The 18,379-nt window shown below is 36.2% G+C and overlaps 2 protein-coding genes across 2 annotated transcripts in view; both read right to left on the bottom strand.

Moving 5' to 3' along the window:
- LOC149966235 (chymotrypsinogen A-like) overlaps nt 1-8,183 on the bottom strand; it is a 36,550-nt gene extending 28,367 nt beyond the window's left edge. Inside the window, exon 1 of the mRNA XM_090171158.1 lies at nt 7,965-8,183. The gene's annotated coding sequence lies outside the window, so the exon portion shown is untranslated. The remainder of the gene's footprint in view (nt 1-7,964) is intronic.
- Nucleotides 8,184-15,050: 6,867 nt separating this feature from the next.
- LOC149966234 (testis-specific serine/threonine-protein kinase 4-like) lies at nt 15,051-17,829 on the bottom strand. The gene is made up of 3 exons (XM_090171154.1): nt 17,411-17,829; nt 16,328-16,463; nt 15,051-15,692 (listed from the first exon to the last, which is right to left on the bottom strand). Exons 1-3 carry the CDS (start codon nt 17,719-17,721, stop codon nt 15,129-15,131), a joined length of 1,011 nt encoding a protein of 336 aa, XP_090027280.1. The 5' UTR covers nt 17,722-17,829; the 3' UTR covers nt 15,051-15,128.
- Nucleotides 17,830-18,379: the final 550 nt, after the last annotated feature.

Here is an 18,379-nt window from a genome sequence, read left to right as displayed (position 1 = left end):
AAATATCAGTAAAATATCTATCAGTATCAAGCAAAATATCAGTCAAATATCTATCAGTATTAAGAAAAATATCAGTCAAATATCTATCAGTATCAAGCGAAATGTCAGTAAAATATCTATCAGTATCAAGCAAAATATCAGTAAAATATCTATCAGTATCAAGAAAAATATCAGTAAAATATCTATCAGTATCAAGCAAAATATCAGTAAAATATCTATCAGTATCAAGCAAAATATCAGTAAAATATCTATCAGTATCAAGCAAAATATCAGTATCAATTAAATATCGATGTCAATCAAAATATCAGTATCAAGGAAATATCGATGTGAACCCAAATATCAGTATCAAGCAACCATCAATGTCAACCAAAATATTGGAATCGATTAAAATATCGGTATCAAGCAACATTTTCCATATGGTGATGCATAATATTGATGTGCATCATACAAGTACTTTCATTCAACTATTCATCGATGAGAGCGTTTTAAAAACGTTACGCTGGTATTGGAATACCTTTAGCCTACACCGAGCAGTTAATTAATAAATAATTAATTATATATAATAGCTCTCTAGTGTAGTCAAAGCTTTTCACTAACTCTACAGCTTCAAACAAAGAATAAAAAATCGCCAACGTTAATTCTTAATTTTTCGCACTTTTTGTAAAACGTTTTGTCATTCGGGTCGAGTGCAAAATTAAAATAACGTAATTAAAAATATAATACCTAAGCCAGTTTAATTTACGAATTCATATGTAAAATTCGCCTCAAAAGATAAAATTCGCTTAAAACTTGACGACCTTTTTTTTTGATAAAAAAACCTAGTGAGCAAAATGATTCAATGGAAAATAATTTAAAAAAATGTCGCGCAGGGGGATTTGATTATTAGGCCTTTGAAAAAAAATCGTTTTCCGCGCGCTCATTAGCTTGCGTTTTCATTCGCATACTAAGCAGCAGAGCTTCGCAAAATGTGGAAAGCCGCTGCTTCTAATTGTTCCAATTCAAGAACAATTAAACGTAGCAGGGACACGCGAGAAAGAAAAAGAGATTCGGGTTACACACGGAAGATAAAATAGGACACTTCTTCGAAATTATTGGGGCTGACATTTCGGCAGAAGAAAGCTTAGCAGACGCAAAACTAAACAAGTTTGTTACGGCAATAATAATATTTTGCACTTTTTCGAGATTATTTTTGATACCGATAGTGATATTTTACATAATGCCGATATTTATTTTTTGATACCGATACTGATATTTTACATAATGCCGATATTTTACTTTATACTGATATTTTACATAATGCGGATATTTTATACTGATATTTAACCTAATGCCGATATTTGACTTTATACTGATATTTAACCTAATGCCAATATTTGACTTTATACTGATATTTTACATAATGCCGATTTTTACTGTATACTGATAAGTTAATAATGCCGATATTTTACTTAATACTGATTAGTTAATAATTCCGATATTTTACTTAATACTGATATTTTACATAATACCGATATTTTACTTTATACTGATATTTTACATAATGTCGATATTTAACTTTATACTGATATTTTACTCAATGCCGATTTTTTATTGATATTGATATTTTACATAATGCAGATATTTTATTTGATACCGATATTTAATTTGATACTGATATTTTATTTCGTATCGACATTTTATTTAAAAGCGATATTTACTTTATATCGTTATTTTTCGCTATCGCTAGTTTATTTAGGCATCTCTATTTTCTTTAAGTATTGATATTTTAATTTAGTATCGATATTTTAATTTAGTATCGATATTTTAATTTAGTATCGATATTTTAATTTAGTATCGACATCTTAATTTAGTATCGACATCTTAATTTAGTATCGACATCTTAATTTAGTATCGACATCTTAATTTAGTATCGATATTTTAATTTAGTTCTAATAGTTTCCTTAGAAGCTGCAGATAGCTATACACATCCATGCGTCAAAATATGGACATAGAAATATGTTTAGTACAACGGCTTCGATTGGTCCAATTCTATTATTTTTCAATTTAGGCCAAGCAATTCTAAAAAAGCGTAAAGTATAGAATTGACTCAAAGTAACCGAAATTTTAACCCGCGGCAAATTCTATTTAATGCCATATAATCAGCCCAAGCGAAAAAGTTGTTGAACGCAAAAAGAAGTGTAGCCTGGCAGCTAGGATTGCGCGCTCAGTTATTTTGAGAGATGCGTCCAGCGAATTCGGGGCGATTACAACCGCGTCGACGTCTTCGTTGCACCCGCTTTCGTGACAACATTGTACTTTAGGAATTAATATTAATCACGTACCTCGTTTATTACTAGGTAAGGTTGCCTTTAGCAAATTCGACACTGAAGCGAACGAATATCATTTGCATCATTATAGAAATCTATGCATGCTACTTATATTAAAAATTAGGTACCTCAATCAGCGCCCGTGGAATATTGAAATAAAATCTTTTTTTCAAGCGCGCAGATTGAAGCACTTAATTGTTTTTTTTTAAACAGTTATGGGGTTTGCATGGACTCGCGACTCGCGTGTTATACACTTTAAATTCGAAGAAATCAGCGAAAAGGAATAGCAACTCAGAGTACGTTAGGCCTATTTACTTCCGGTAATGTTACGACTTAAATTTCCACAGAATAATTTGAAAATTTCGTGCCGAATTTCAGGTAGGTCCTGCCCAATACACAATAGATGGACCTAATGTATTTTAAAACCATAATTTCTAAATATAGTTGAAACTCAACTAGAGTCGGAAAACATTCAAAAATAAAATTCCAGTTCGGCGTTGAGAAAAAAAGAGGGTCGATGGAGAATATTTTTAGAAATGCCTTTTGTATTTCGTTTTATTATTTATTTATCTTTTTATGTTCGGTAAATTACAGGGCTAACTTAAACGTAAATCCTCTTCCTGGATATTCGTTTCGAGATTAAGCTGATAATTGTGATAAATGATTCAAAATTAAATCGTGTATATTCTCCTAAAAACAACGCGGTGTAAAATAGATTCGGTTGGTTCAGTTTTAGAACTACGGTGGGAACTATATTTTTCAATGGGGCTACGCATTACCATAAGTCTATAATATTGTTCCAAAGGTTTTCCATTTTGGGGAATATTTTACTAGGAGCTAGTAAAGGAGTGACGTCATCACAAGAATAAAATATCCCCCTAGCGAGGCGCTGTCAAGGGCTACTGGTGACGCGTTAGTAGCCGGACGCAAAAAGGCGACGAAGCCCGTAATGCAGTTTTGTGAATAGCTCTCAATAAATCTATTATACACTTATGGTATTACTGATGACTTAAAGGGAGTATGAACTTCCTTATTTTTGGTGGATCAACGAATTTGACATTTCTGCCACCCGGCATAATTGGAACTAGATACGTAGCGAGTGTTAGCAGGCGATTTTTTGATTGAGTTTCTACTCCATTTAAAATTACGTAATCAATTTCATAGTTTACTAACAGAGTTCTTACCAAATGTTGTCCCTGGAGGTTGAAATCGGCACTAAAGCCATTGAACCCCTTTTAATTAGAGAATTGTAAAAGGTAAATAAAATTATGCCCATTTTGAAGATTTTCCCCGTCTCCAAAATAATATTGCCGATAGTTGATTCTGATGGCTTATTCAAATTTCAAAACAAAACTAAAAATATCCTAAGTAACGTATTAAAAATTAGTATGACTACCGTATTGCTTTCCCTACCAATGCATATTTTTAAAACTTCTACCAGAAGCATTTAATATAAGAGAGAAGTATCACTCCAGGCTTTAAACTTGTATCGTAATAAGTTTGAGGCAGTCTTAAAGCAAGTGTCGGCTCGACGTGGAACTGAAGTAGCTCTATTTCCAACAGATGTCGCTAGAGTCTAAATAAAAACAAGATAGTTAAGCTACATTTTAACCCAAAAGGCGGTACTTACAGGTAACCCTCGCGTTGATTGGCTCGTTTGCAAATTGGTCAATAACATAAATTACTGTAATTTTATACAATATATTTAAAATCCACTAAATATAGTATAAATTGTTTAAATATAATACTCTATCTCGAATATTAAAGTTTTGATCCATGGTACTGCGTAAATTGGTTGAAAAGTTATAATAAAAAGACTGCTACTCCATGAAGTAGCAGTCTTTTTATTATAACTTTTCAACCATAATACTCTATAATGACTCTGGCGACGTAATCATTTGGCTATTTGGAATTTCAGCTTCCTTTGCCACTAATAGATGGCACCACGCTCTCCAGTAAAATCTTTTTTTTTTCGAAGAATCGGATAGACTCATGGCCATCTCTAATAATAGGGACCTTTTCATAATACATGTGGCAGTAATAGAGCCGACAGTTGCTTTAAATCCATTTTCTGGCAAGTCTTTTTTCCGAATGAGTGTTTTCCATTAGCCAGCCAATGAATTTGAAAATACACGCAAGGTCTTGCATTCGATTTCTCAGCCTTAGACATTCCAAGTGATAACATATATAATTTTATGATTGAACTGGTATCTAAATGTAGCGTCGACGTACATGCCAGGTTAAGCCCCCGCTAGAAAACGCGTACGGATAACGTACAGGAAAAATTGTCTTCGCCAGATAAGAATACGTCTACAATCCTACAGGTAACCCCTACTCGTTTCCTATCGCGGGCTTAACCTTTCTAATCTTGCATAATGGAAATAGAAATTTCCACTTTCACCTAGACATACAACTGACTATTCACACACAAAGTCCTTCAAAAGTTAAACCCGGTAGCAATTATTTACGCAACCTAATAAAAGTCAATAAAAATATATTGAAATATATTGACAAGGAACGTAACGATGTTTTGAATTCTTTTAAACTAATTCAGGGTTTTCCCCGTCTTCGTAAAAAGGGGTTCTTTTTCCTCGATTTACTATAATGGGGAAATGCAGCCGGTACCGCGAAGAACTGGAAATTCGATTTCATTTCAAATCCAAGCGTGCTTTCGCTTATTTTTGGCACACTGCTACTCAAGATTATGCGCACCAATTAAATGAGGATTCCGGTTTAGTCATTATCATTAAAAACTCGTGATAAGCAGAACTATGTTCTCTAATCGAAATTTAATTCGTAATTTCAAGACTCGAAAATCCCGTATCAAAAGCTATCAAACGTTCCTTGAAACGGAACCGCACTATTTAAGTAGGAAAAATTAATTTATGCAATTAACCACTCATTTTAATTGAATTAACGGAAAATTTACCTTAAGTAATCGATGGTCGAAATAGTTATCAATTTGGCAAGTTTTTATGCAGATAAAAACCGTATAAATTATTTATGAATTTTTTTGACTTAATTAATTATAAAAGGTTGATGTTTTTATCAGAAGAAAACCATTTAGGTATCTCCAATTTTATTAGCTTAATACTTAGGATTTCGACTATGGACTACAAATTACGCAATGTAATTTTTAGTAATAAATTGAGAGTTTTTTACTAGACATTTCGAAGATTTAAAAAAATCCATTGTAAATAATGGTAAGCAGGAAATTTAAAAATTCCACCAAACGTCAAAGACGTCTACGTTTTATTCAGACACTATGTTAAAAATTTCAAAGCGACGACAGTTATCGTCGTACAGATGATCGGTGTTCAAATGATTTCGACCCGCATAAAAAGTCGATTATCGATATGTAATTATGTACTTAATTTTTAAAAAATATTAAAAATAATGAAACGTATAAAATGGTTTAAATTTACAATGCAATTGATTTACAAATTTTAAGTTTATTTAGGAATAAAAATAATTAATATTAAATTCCCAACAAAATTTATTAAAATTGAAAGTTTATTAATTCTTAAAAATAATAATAATTTACAATACAATTGATTTAAAAATGTAAGTTAATTAATTAATAAAATAATTAATATTAAATTCACATTACAATTTATTTAAATTTTTAAGATCCTTAATCAATAAAAATAATTAGTATTAAATTCACAATAAAATTGTTTTAGAAATTGTAAGTTAAATAATAATAAATAATTAATTATAATTAATTTTAAATATCTCTCCATTAATTTGGTTTCGTTAACAACTATCTAATTATTTCCAAAAAATAGCGTCGCTAATAAAAATAAGTGGTTTAAAAAATAAATTAGTTATACAATTTTCAGAGGAGGCCTGTACAACCGCATTCAGATTTCGTTAGGTAAACCATTGTTAATTTTATATACTAAAATATACATGAAAAATAAACACTGGTTTTCTAAACCCGGTTTTAGAACCCTACTCTGAAAAGGGTATAGGCGTTTTAAATTACATAGGGGCATAGCTAGTCAATTAGTGTCCACCATATTGAAGTTATCGTCCTGTAAGATTTTTATCTTTAAGAACGCATTATATAATTAAATACATGAACCCCAAAATTAAATTTTTGTCTTCGTTTGTGAAATATTTTGAAGAGTTTTCCGAGAGAATGGAAAGCGGTTTTTCAGCTGCCCTCGGCGCAGAGCCCGAATAAGAAGGAGAACCCTGCAGGGGTGATTAAATGGCGATTGGCAGGGAGTTTGACAATTGAGGGAGTCCCACGACATCATTTCACCACTCTGCCCCATTTAGTGTCGTCGTAACGCTTTTGCTAGTGACAAATGTCTTTGAACTACGACCCCCTGCCACAAAAGGGGTCAAAGACAATAAAGCATTATTTGCTGTTTCGCTATAAAATTTCTAAACTGACATGGGTTTTTTTTTGCGTCGAAACGAGAAAAATGACACTCCATTCATGAATTACGAAATGTTTTCGCCGATTTTTTTGTAAAAACGTATGAAAAATATTGAGATATGATTTGAGGCGAGGGAATAACCCATTTTTACATTAAAGGAAGTATGAACTTTCATATTTACTGCAGTGGCGCCGATCGCTTTTTTTCCCAATGGGGGCCGAAGCTCACTAATAAACTTGGTATGAGGCTGCTGGCAACACTTTCTTGCTACGGATGCTTAAAAGTATACGGCCTTTAACATCGGCGGTTTTACCGTAAATCAGTGGCGCCGATCCCAATGGGGGCTTCGGCCCCGCCGCCCCCATGGGATCGGCGCCACTGATTTACGGTGGATCAACGAATTCACATTCCTGCCACCCGGTTTAGCACAAGCTAGGAGGTGATTGGCGCTAGTTACGTTTAAAACTGGTCCTGGCGGGCATTAGCAGATACGTTTTCAATTTAGAATCTGCTCCTTTAAAGCTTTCAAATAGTGCCGTGTGGGATAGTTATTAAACCACAATATTTGTCTAGAGGAAACGTAGCCCCCTACTTCAGTAATACAGTCTGCGGAGTGACTGGCGCGCCATCTACTATCGGAAAAGAGAAATGCTTACTATGTATATTAATTTTTCTCCCGTTAGACAGTATCTCCTTTGGCGCCACAATTGTGTAGAAAAAAAGCCAAGTTTACTTGCAATACCTCTAGATAGGGATGTCTCTTTGGGGTATCAAAGGAGGCTAAGCGACTAGCAAAACGTAGACAAAGCATGCTACCTTCCAAGATGCTACATTGTTTGGGAACCTTTCACTAAACGTTTTGTATATGAAGTATAGGAAGTGTCATATTTATGGAACACTGCTACAGACTTATGTTTGCACATTACGCTACGTTGCACAATTACAATTTCAAAACTAATTATGAAACCGAGTTTATCGGTAAATAAAGCTTAGATATGTTCTCTATATTGTTGTTGATTTTCACTTCTTCGCTTTTCTAAACTATATCATTCTTCAGACTACTGGTGGATCTCTCTCGTTTGTTATTTCGAAGTACTGATAGCTACTTGCTTTAACTACCACATGATAAATTTCACGTACACCAGAACGCTATCACATATTACTAGCGGGGTATTTTAGTTAGGTCTTGAATAACATTTATTCCCGTCTCGGGTCCAACTGTACCGACATTTAATACGGCACTACCCATATTACTTAAATTACTTACCCTGCGAAAAGCAAATCCCCAACGAAATCCAGCAGGATTTGAACACTCTGAGATTTCCAAGAGGGTACAAACGCGAGATTAGTACGAATTCGAGACTAGTTCCGTCATAATCGTCAATCCCGTTACGCTCGAATACAAAGCTGCTGATTAAACGGGATAACGTCGATCCTACGACGGAGTCGGTTATAAGAACGCGCACCTGCGAGTGAAATGATATCTCTCACGGCAGACAGAGACCGAGAGGGAAATGACTCGAGAGATTATCTCGGGGAAGAAGAAGCGGTTTCCAAAAAGGAGTTTTCTAGGTCAGCGGCACAACCACGGAGACTCCCACCTCCAGATATTTTCATCTTTCCCTCCCCAACGGTTGTCGTTCCCTCCAGACCTGTTACGTTCGCGGCTTCCAGAGTGCAGTTTTATCGCGAAGTCTGGTTTCAGTGTATATTTGGTTTGGTTGGACGGTATTCAATTATATCGCGTGGAATTGGATTATAGATAATAGACTAGTGTCTTGTCTTGCAGGTGTGGTTACCTGATGGGTCATTTGACTACGGATCTAACGCCTACGTTAAAATGTTGTTCGTTGTTTCGAGAGTTTGTTGAAGAATACGACTGCATAACAATTTGGTGGTAGGTAAACATCCTGAAAGGCTCTGAACTGAGTTTAAATTTTATCTTCAATATTGACATAGCGAAAAAGACCCGCTTAAAAATTCTAAAAATGTATTGGTCGGCTCCTATACCCGCACTTGAGTATCATCTAAAAGCAACCCTACTGAGAACCTGTAATGCTGCATCGTGAATCTTTGAGCTGCAAGTCAACTGCTTTCAACTCCCGCTCCGATCAAGTAAATTTTACTCATGACATCACCGTTTTGTTAGAAAGCATGCAAGAGCGATTTCATAATGAGAACCGCCTTGTTTTTGGAGCTGCATTTCGGAGGAAATTTCATTAATCTTTAATCATAAACCCTTATAATTTCCAATTGGGAAATAACTTGAGTAATCTGGTGTAGACTAATAAGGTAATCCCTCGGGTAATCCCAGGATAAAATAGTAATTCCCGGTAATTTGTGTAATATCAAATAATATCCGTAATTCCAAACTAATCTCGAGTAATATCCGTAATTACAAAATAATCTCAAGTAATATCCGGAATTCCAAAATAATCTCGAGTAATATCCGTAATTACAAAATAATCTCGAGTAATATCCATAATTACAAAATAATCTCGAGTAATATCCATAATTACAAAATAATCTCAAGTACTATCCGTAATTACAAAATAATCTCGAATAATATCCGAAATTACAAAATAATCTCAAGTAATATCCGTAATTCCAAAATAATCTCGAGTAATATCCATAATTACAAAATAATCTCAAGTACTATCCGTAATTACAAAATAATCTCAAGTACTATCCGTAATTACAAAATAATCTCGAATAATATCCGAAATTACAAAATAATCTCAAGTAATATCCGTAATTCCAAAATAATCTCAAGTAATATCAGTAATTCCAAAATAATCTCGAGTAATATCCGTAATTACAAAATAATCTCGAGTAATATCCATAATTACAAAATAATCTCGAGTAATATCCATAATTACAAAATAATCTCAAGTACTATCCGTAATTACAAAATAATCTCGAATAATATCCGAAATTACAAAATAATCTCAAGTAATATCCGTAATTCCAAAATAATCTCGAGTAATATCCATAATTACAAAATAATCTCAAGTACTATCCGTAATTACAAAATAATCTCAAGTACTATCCGTAATTACAAAATAATCTCGAATAATATCCGAAATTACAAAATAATCTCAAGTAATATCCGTAATTCCAAAATAATCTCAAGTAATATCAGTAATTCCAAAATAATTTCAAGTAATATCCGTATAATTCCAAAATAATCTCAAGTAATATCCGTAATTACAAAATAATCTCGAGTAATATCCGTAATTCCAAAATAATCTCAAGTAATATCGATAATTACAAAATAATCTCAAGTACTATCCGTAATTACAAAATAATCTCGAGTAATATCCGTAATTCCAAAATAATCTCAAGTAATATCGATAATTACAAAATAATCTCAAGTACCATCCGTAATTACAAAATAATCTCGAGTAATATCCGTAATTCCAAAATAATCTCGAGTAATATCCGTAATTCCAAAATAATCTCGATTAATATCCGTAATTACAAAATAATCTCGAGTAATATCCATAATTACAAAATAATCTCAAGTACCATCCGTAATTACAAAATAATCTCGAGGAATATCCGTAATTCCAAAATAATCTCGAGTAATATCCTTAATTCCAAAATAATCTCGATTAATATCCGTAATTACAAAATAATCTCGAGTAATATCCGTAATTCCAAAATAATCTCGATTAATATCCGTAATTACAAAATAATCTCGAGTAATATCCTTAATTCCAAAATAATCTCGATTAATATCCGTAATTACAAAATAATCTCGAGTAATATCCATAATTACAAAATAATCTCAAGTACCATCCGTAATTACAAAATAATCTCGAGTAATATCCGTAATTCCAAAATAATCTCGAGTAATATCCGTAATTCCAAAATAATCTCGATTAATATCCGTAATTACAAAATAATCTCGAGTAATATCCGTAATTCCAAAATAATCTCGATTAATATCCGTAATTACAAAATAATCTCGATTAATATCCGTAATTACAAAATAATCTCGAGTAATATCCTTAATTCCAAAATAATCTCGAGCAACATCCGTAATTCCTCTGCCTTTTGCTGGAACTACTTCTGCCTTTAACAATCAAATTGCAATAGACGCTTCAATAAAACATCTTTCAGGAAATCGCCCAGATGTAATATTTCCTAGAGCCAGCTGGTTGAAATAATGGAAACTTTTCACCTGTACGGTATGCGACAAGACTGTTACCTTTTAACCAGATAGGTTTTTTCGTCATATTAAGGCTTAGCAAAAACCCAACGTTCGGTTTACAGGTAAAAGTTGCCATCATTTCAACAAGCGCTAGTAACTTTCATATCCTGGCACTCAGAAATATTACTTCTTGGAAATTTCCTTCAAGAGGTTTTATTGAAGCGTCTATTCCAGTGCCCCTCGGAGCAAGAAATAAGTTACTCTTAGGAATTAAGTCCCAATGTAAAACGTGATTCTACCCGGGATTGAATGCTACCGTCGTCTTCGAAGACAGTATCTAGAGTATAGTAAGTTATTAGTAAACCTGAAGAACAGAATCTTGTCGTGGAAATCCGAATTGTCTCATTTCAGTTCGGTCTGGCTGTAGAAATATTTTTCGTTACTTTCCCTACATAAGAAATCAAGGCTTTATTTCCGGATGCCCAATTTGCGATGATTCTAGAAAGGTTCTACAATTTTTTTTATTTTTATAAGAATTATTTCGTAGTTTTTAATTTATAATGCAATTTCATTAATAATTAATTAATATTATAAAGAAAATATCGTTATAGCATTTCCCAAAAGTATATTTAGAAAATTTTGTATTTGTAAAAGTGGCCATTATTAAAGGGGAACGGCCAAACTTTTCCAAATATGGCCTTATTTCTGTATCAAAAGATTAACAAGTCTTTCAATATACTAACACGCACCTTTTTTTGTCTTGAAAATATTAACGCCAGGTGTTTGGGTTTTAATTTTCGCCGCCATCTAACCCCGTATGAGCGATTTGCAAACCATCCTAACTTTTAAAATCGCGCAATTTAAAGGGACTTTCAAGTGAGCTCTGAAGTCAATTTGAAATACGTCATTCGGTCGCCGTTCGTTGTTGTTCTCAAAAACGCCGCTTCACTTTCTGCGTAGAGAGGTGGCGCTAGTGTTCTGTGAAAATTTGAATTGAGTTGAGCTCACTTGAAAGACCCTTTAAGCGCTTTTACGTAGTTTTCTGTCTCACCGACTTCTCAACCAGGTGTCGCGGCGGACGCGCGCTTTTCGATTTCCCGAAATTTCTTTATTTTATTAAAAATTAACCACTCAATATTTTTCATGCGGTTTTCGCCATAAATTTTAGTTTTTAATGGGCTATAGGGCTATCTATCTGGTTAAAGCTTGACCGTTCCCATTTAATACTTTGGATTCCGCTCACTAGATGACGCCATCTGACTATTGCAAAATTAAAAAAATTGGTAGAGCTACATCGAAATGAAAACTGTGCCGGCTTCAAGTTCTTCCTTGCTTAAATTGGTTCTTGAATATATCTATAGGAGAAAAAGATTCATCACTATATACTGTTAGATTTTTGCATTTGAAACAAGTAACTTCGCAGGTTCAAGTTCAAAAATATTTACGGAAGAAAAATATTGAAAGGCATATAGTCTCTAAAATAGGGACTGTGCAGCATGACGACATGCCGTACCTTTGGTTATGGCCGCCATGCTGGTATGCTTTGTCGACGTATTATTTACGTCATGCTGCAGAGTCCCTATTGTGACATCGTGAAAATGTGGGGTATCACTTATACATTGCTAGGCGCAATAATACACGGGGCAAATTTCAAGCATTGGTTTGAAATTGACTCCCATTGGAGTGTTGTCGGAACAGATTTCAGAGCGCTCTAGAGCAGAAATTGGAAAACGCTCACAACTAGACTTCAAACATTAGCGCTCTAACTTGTGTATTAACAGATGTCGCTAGCGTCGAAATCAAAATCAGATATTTAAGCTACAATTGGACTCAAAAGGCGGGTCATAAAAGTACCCCAAAGCTTTGATTGGGTCGTTTGTTAATTTGACAATAACTTAAATTATAGTAATTTTTTACAATATATTTTATATGGGATATATAATTTATGTTAAAGTCCACTAAGAAGAGTATTCGTTGTCTAATTATAATACTCAACAATGGTTCTCGGACGACATTACTGTTTCGCTATTTTGAATTTTAGCTTCCTTTGCCACTAAAATCCCTGTTTTTCGAAGAATCGATAGATTCAATGCCATCTCTAATAACAACAGCAATACTAAAGCCGACAGTTGCTTTAGGTCGTTTGTTAATTGGTCCAAATGTGTGTAAAGTCAGTAAAGTGCGAAATTTACGGTTGAGTCTGCTCGCCTCTGCCAAGTGCCAAGGCCGAGTGAGGGGTGAAAAGCATGCTCATTTTTTTTTTCCACCAAACTTTGGAGCGCCTTTAAGTGCCGTTATGACTTTGGATTATATAATATCGAGATGTTTCCGTGCCTCTGCATTTCCTCACTAAGCCTCGGGGAAAACGCTTATTTTCATCGCTCTATCAGTAAAAAATGTATAACAGCGACCACACAAGTGCGAAGGTATTTTAATGTTCGACCATGCTCAAAGTAAGTCATAAGCAACGCCATCTTTCCGATTTTATCACTATATTACAATTAAGTTGAAATAAAACCAGACGCGTGAACTAGGGTGTTGCTTATCCAAGTTCACAGGAAGGGCTAGCTAACAGGAATAAACGTTGGTACGTTTTTAGTTGACCGAGATGTACCGTTATTAATTAGCCTTTTTAGCTTTCAAAAAATCATCTTTCATCTTGGGAGTTTTGAAAATAAAATCATTGTATAATTGGGAACGCAAAGGTTTATACTAAGAATGAATTAAAAAGAGTTATTTTAAGCATAAATTATCATTGAAAACCATAAATGACCATTCGATGCAGACTACTTACAGCAAATAACAATAGATGGCGATACTATCTCGGCAATTGCTATTTTTAAGTCAGGTAGATGGGGTAGGAGAGTGAGTGATTCTGGATGCGTTCAGTAATGCCAAATTGATGAATCCGGTTTCTTACTGTGCGCGAGGAATCTGTATTTTTAAGATACTTTGCGTTTGGACGTCACAGTTTATAATTAAACATCTATAAACTTTAATTAAATAACTTTAATGGGCCTTAAAGTTTTTAAATGATTTAAGGTAATAGCATGCAATAGCTTGTTTGGTAGGGTCATTGAGTTGGGAATATTAATTTAGAGGTCCAAGTTTTTAAAAAATAAGAATACTGCCGTCTGCTCCAAAATGACGAGAAAACTTTATCATTCAACCCGTGGCACCGTCTATCTCTCAATGGTTCATTCAAATAAGACACGTTTTCCGGCAAAAAGACTTTTTTTTTTCAAAAATAATGAATGGCGCCAAGGGTCATATGATAACGTTTTCTTGCAATTTTAGAGGAGACAGCACATTCGTAATTTTCAAAAATTTGTTGCGCGGGGAGCAGATTTGATTGGATCTCTAGATTAATATTCCCAACTCAATGGGTAGGGTGCGCTTAGACCAGCGTTTCCGAAAAGGTGTTCCGCGGAAGGGTCACAGGGGTTACGAGAATTCACAGCGCGGCCATCTTTGTTTGTGCCAAGAGTCTTTTAAGATAAGTAAAAAAATGAGTTGGGTTCGGCTAGAATAAGGTGGATAATATAGGGTTCCAAAGCAAAAAAAGTGAACCTTTGGCTTATTAGACTATACCGAGTAGCTTCCACAAGCCTTCCTAGCGAGGGGCGGCAAGGAGTTAGTTTAGTTATGGTGGATAACCTTTTTCGGAATTTAGGGGTTAGCCCAGTGGCGGCGCCAGGAATTTTCGCGAGGGTAGGCAAACCAAATAAATGGGCCCTTGACCCGGGACCCCCTTTTTCTCACCGAAATGCTTCAATAAAATAAAGTAGTGATGTACATGACGAACAAAAAGTTCTAACAACAGTAAAACGAGTCCAAATATAACAGAACTGGTTTTATTTACTAGGAGATACCTCAAAAATTTCTAAATACATTATCGACAATTGTTTCATTGTTATTTATAAATAATTTTATATCTTGGGACAATTTTGAGACCCTTTCTAGATCAATTTGGGGCCTCTTATAGGGTGATTTTGGGGCCCTTCAAAATTTTAAGGTAGGCAGTGACCTACCTGGCCTACCCCCTAGCGCCGCCACTGGGTTAACCCGATCAAACTAAATCCTTGACGCCCCTCGCTAGGAAGGCTTGTGGAAGCTACTCGGTATAGTCTAAGAGCACCCTACCAAACAAGAGGGGTTATACTCCCTTTGAGAATTTCACAATAAAAGGCAACTCAGTTGTAGATAAGTGTATGAATTTATTCCGCTAGGTTGAACAATTTTTTTACAAATAACAGCCAATTTTGCAACTCCAGCTCAATGATTGATGTGAACGTGGTCATTAGTCCTTTCCCGTTGGTCTTGGTTCGAGCTCTGAATCGCCACCGAAGATGGACTATCCTCCGCGCCATCCCAGTTGGGATCGAAACAAGAGACGTACCAGGCGTCTCCTCTGATCGTAGGCAAGTAAATTCTTCGGTTCGCCGGCTGGAACATCTTGTCCATCAGCGTCCGCAGTCCATCCGAGGGAGGTCGGCGTCTGCTGTAGACGACTGGTCGCTGGACCTGCTTCAAGAGGAATTTGTGATCCGAGTCGTTGAAGGGCAGTCGTCCGGCCGTCATGGTGAAGAGGACCACGGACATACTCCAGACATCGGCCAGCGCCATGTCGTACGGTTCGCTCTTGAGGATCTCCGGTGGCGCGTAGGCGTAGCTGCCGCAGAAGGTCGTGCTGAGGAGGAGCCCAGCTTCTTGGTTCGAGGCTTGCACGTCGTCGCGAGTGGCCGTTTTGGTGCGCGCGAAACCGAAATCCGAAATTTTCAAAACGAAATTGTCACCCAGCAGCAGATTTTCGCATTTGATATCGCGATGGTAGATTCCCTTTAAGATTACGCGAAAAATAATCGTTAAAGAGAGTTCAAAATGAGCTGCCATTTAAATCTACCCAATCGTAAACAAGGATAATTTAATGACCCATAAATGACATAAAATAGATCAAGTAACCGTTGTAAACTATACTGAAGCAGTCTGTAAATTTGATTCTCCGCAGAGGGGTGGTCAATTAGGAATTGTTAAATATACAAACGCGGGAAAGGTCATACTAAGCAGAGGTAATAATTTTACCTTATGTACGTAATGATACTTTTCAACCGACTTCCTAATGGGCTCAGAAGTGGTATTGAAATAAGCGTCGTAGTTCAATCTATGAGCTACCTCGGGAAACAATGTACGCAAAGCATTAGCTTAAACTAAACTTTGGGTAACAACGTGGGTACGTAGTTTAGATGACAACGCGCCGAAATCGAGCTGAAAATACATTATTCGGAACTATAAAATACTCCGTTTCGAAAGGTGGCGTCCGCCACCACCTCGTAACCGCGCTGTCCTCCGAATGTTTTTGTCGTTGACTAGATTGCCTGATGCTTCGGCGGATCTTAAACGTTCTTAGCACCACAACGCTTTCCCGAAGTCTCAGTAAGAACGCGTGTAAGCGTATCCCGTTGGGCGGTTCTTACCTGATCGTGGCAGTAAGCGATTCCGTCTTGCAGATGGTGGAACCATCGACACGCTCGCTTCTCGCTAACGGCGTTCACCCGCCGGATGTATTCTAATAGATCACCGTAGATGGCCAGTTCCATTATGATATAAGCTCTGACAGAAAATTAATTGGTAAAATATAAGTTATTAGGTCCGAATCATTCATTATTCAAACTGTACGAATAACGAATGAGATTCCCTTAAAGGGGAACAGTCAATCTTTAACCAGTTAGATAGCCCTATAGCACGTTAAAAACTAAAATTTATGGTGAAAACCGCATCAAAAAATAATGAGTGGTTAATTTTTAATAAAATAAAGAAATTTAGGGAAATTGAAAAGCGCGCGTCCGCCGCGACACCTGGTGAGAAGTCGGTGAGACAGAATAGCAACGTAAAAGCGCGCGCTTCTGAAGACGCAAAAAAATATGTTTTGCACGCGCGGCGCGTTCCAGTTATAAGAGACCTAAGCCTAAATTGCGCGATTTTAAAAGTTAGGATAGTTCGCAAATCGCTCATACGGGGTTAGGAGCGCTGGCGTCTGCCCCTAAGATGGCGGCGAAAATTCAAACCCGAACACCTAAGCGTTATTTTTCGTTTCAACTTTTTGGGCCAAAAGCTATTTTTTCAAGACAAAAAAGGTACGTGTTAGTATATTGAACGTCTTGTTAATCTTTTGATACGGAAATAAGGCCATATTTGGAAAAGTTTGGCCGTTCCCCTTTAAGACCCTCGAAAATTAAAAACTTTTGGGGTTTAATCAAAGTTCGCTATAATTAACAAAGGAGCTAATCTACTTCGGAGAATCATTGAAATTCGTCTAATTAATATTCCATTAGATCAAAATGATGTGCAAGGAACGGTCGGACTGGGTACTTAAATGCAAAATGGGCTCATAGCTTAGCTTAGGGCGCCTTTATCCCGAATGAACGCGCCACAGTGGCTTCTAATCAACTCCCTACGGACCAAGCAGGTCCTGGTCAAGAACGGAGATGGTTAATTGCGAAACCGTGGACTATGAAGACACTATTTCCGACAGACCCTCTTTGGAAACCTCGGTTTACCTGGAAGGGGTGTCGATGGAGTCGATAAAGCTGATGATGTTTTCGTGTCGCAGCTTCTGGACGATGTCCATTTCGCGGGCGAGGAACTTCTCCGCGTCATCTGCGTGGGCCTTCCTTTTGGAAATGATTTTGACGGCCACGTTGGCAGCGGATCTGTCAGGCCTCACCGCTTTCCGGACGACGGCGAAGGACCCTTCCCCGATGATTTCCTTCAGCAGGTACCCTTTGTTTTCCACGGGGTTCCCTTCGGCGGCCATCGGCTCGATCGTCTTTGAGACCTGGGAAGACGTCGCTGTCGATGCAGTAGCCATAATGTCAATTGTCTAGTATAAAAATTTTAGGTTCCCGATTGCTATAATGACGGAGCTAATTTTGTGGGTTGATTAATTTCGTTTATTCCAAATTTGAAAGTAGGCTTAAAAATTATCACGCGCGTCTCTTCAAAATACGCGCGTGCTGAATTTTACGTGTTAATGCGGATCGTAATTTTCGTTACCTGTAATACTGGCCAGGCCATATTATAGAGAAAATCGAGTGTGCGGCTTTACGTTTTTTTTTAATCCGACCGATGGCGGTAATATGGGGAAATAACAAGCGGGAATTTTCAATGTTAAAATTGTTAGCGTGTCTAAAAGCTAACTGCGTTCTCCTTGTGTTTGTTGCTTTAAGTTGGCACCTAGGAGCAACAAACACAACACCCCACACAAGCAGAACGCAACCCGTCAAAGTCGTACATTTTCTTGTGTACATTTTTCATAGGTTAGACGATTTGGCGCCTGCTGCCGTCGGAAGCAGAAAATTCCGAAATTGTCTTCCCCCGCCCGTAAAACGTTCAGCGAAAAGGCTAGTCCAATTAAATTTGTACACAACAATGCGTTAGCGTGTTTAAAGGCTAGCTGCAGGCTCTTCTTGTGTTTGTTGCTCCTAGGTTGATCTTAATAAAAGCAGACAGTTCTTTTATGTCATATG

Source organism: Leiobunum rupestre, chromosome 1 (assembly GCF_980474605.1).
Source record: "Leiobunum rupestre chromosome 1, qqLeiRupe1.1.hap1, whole genome shotgun sequence".
NCBI classification, from domain to species: domain Eukaryota; kingdom Metazoa; phylum Arthropoda; class Arachnida; order Opiliones; family Sclerosomatidae; genus Leiobunum; species Leiobunum rupestre.
Note: the sequence above shows the minus strand (reverse complement) of the source record. Positions and strands in the feature narration are given on the sequence as shown.

Excerpts from the sequence above, each read along its gene's own strand:
- LOC149966234 (XM_090171154.1), bottom strand. The coding sequence starts at position 17,721 with ATGGCTACTGCATCGACAGCGACGTCTTCCCAGGTCTCAAAGACGATC. Across the intron at positions 16,464-17,410 it reads TCCATCGACACCCCTTCCAG|AGCTTATATCATAATGGAAC; the intron begins GTAAACCGAGGT and ends ATTTTCTGTCAG. Across the intron at positions 15,693-16,327 it reads TCGCTTACTGCCACGATCAG|GGAATCTACCATCGCGATAT; the intron begins GTAAGAACCGCC and ends GTAATCTTAAAG.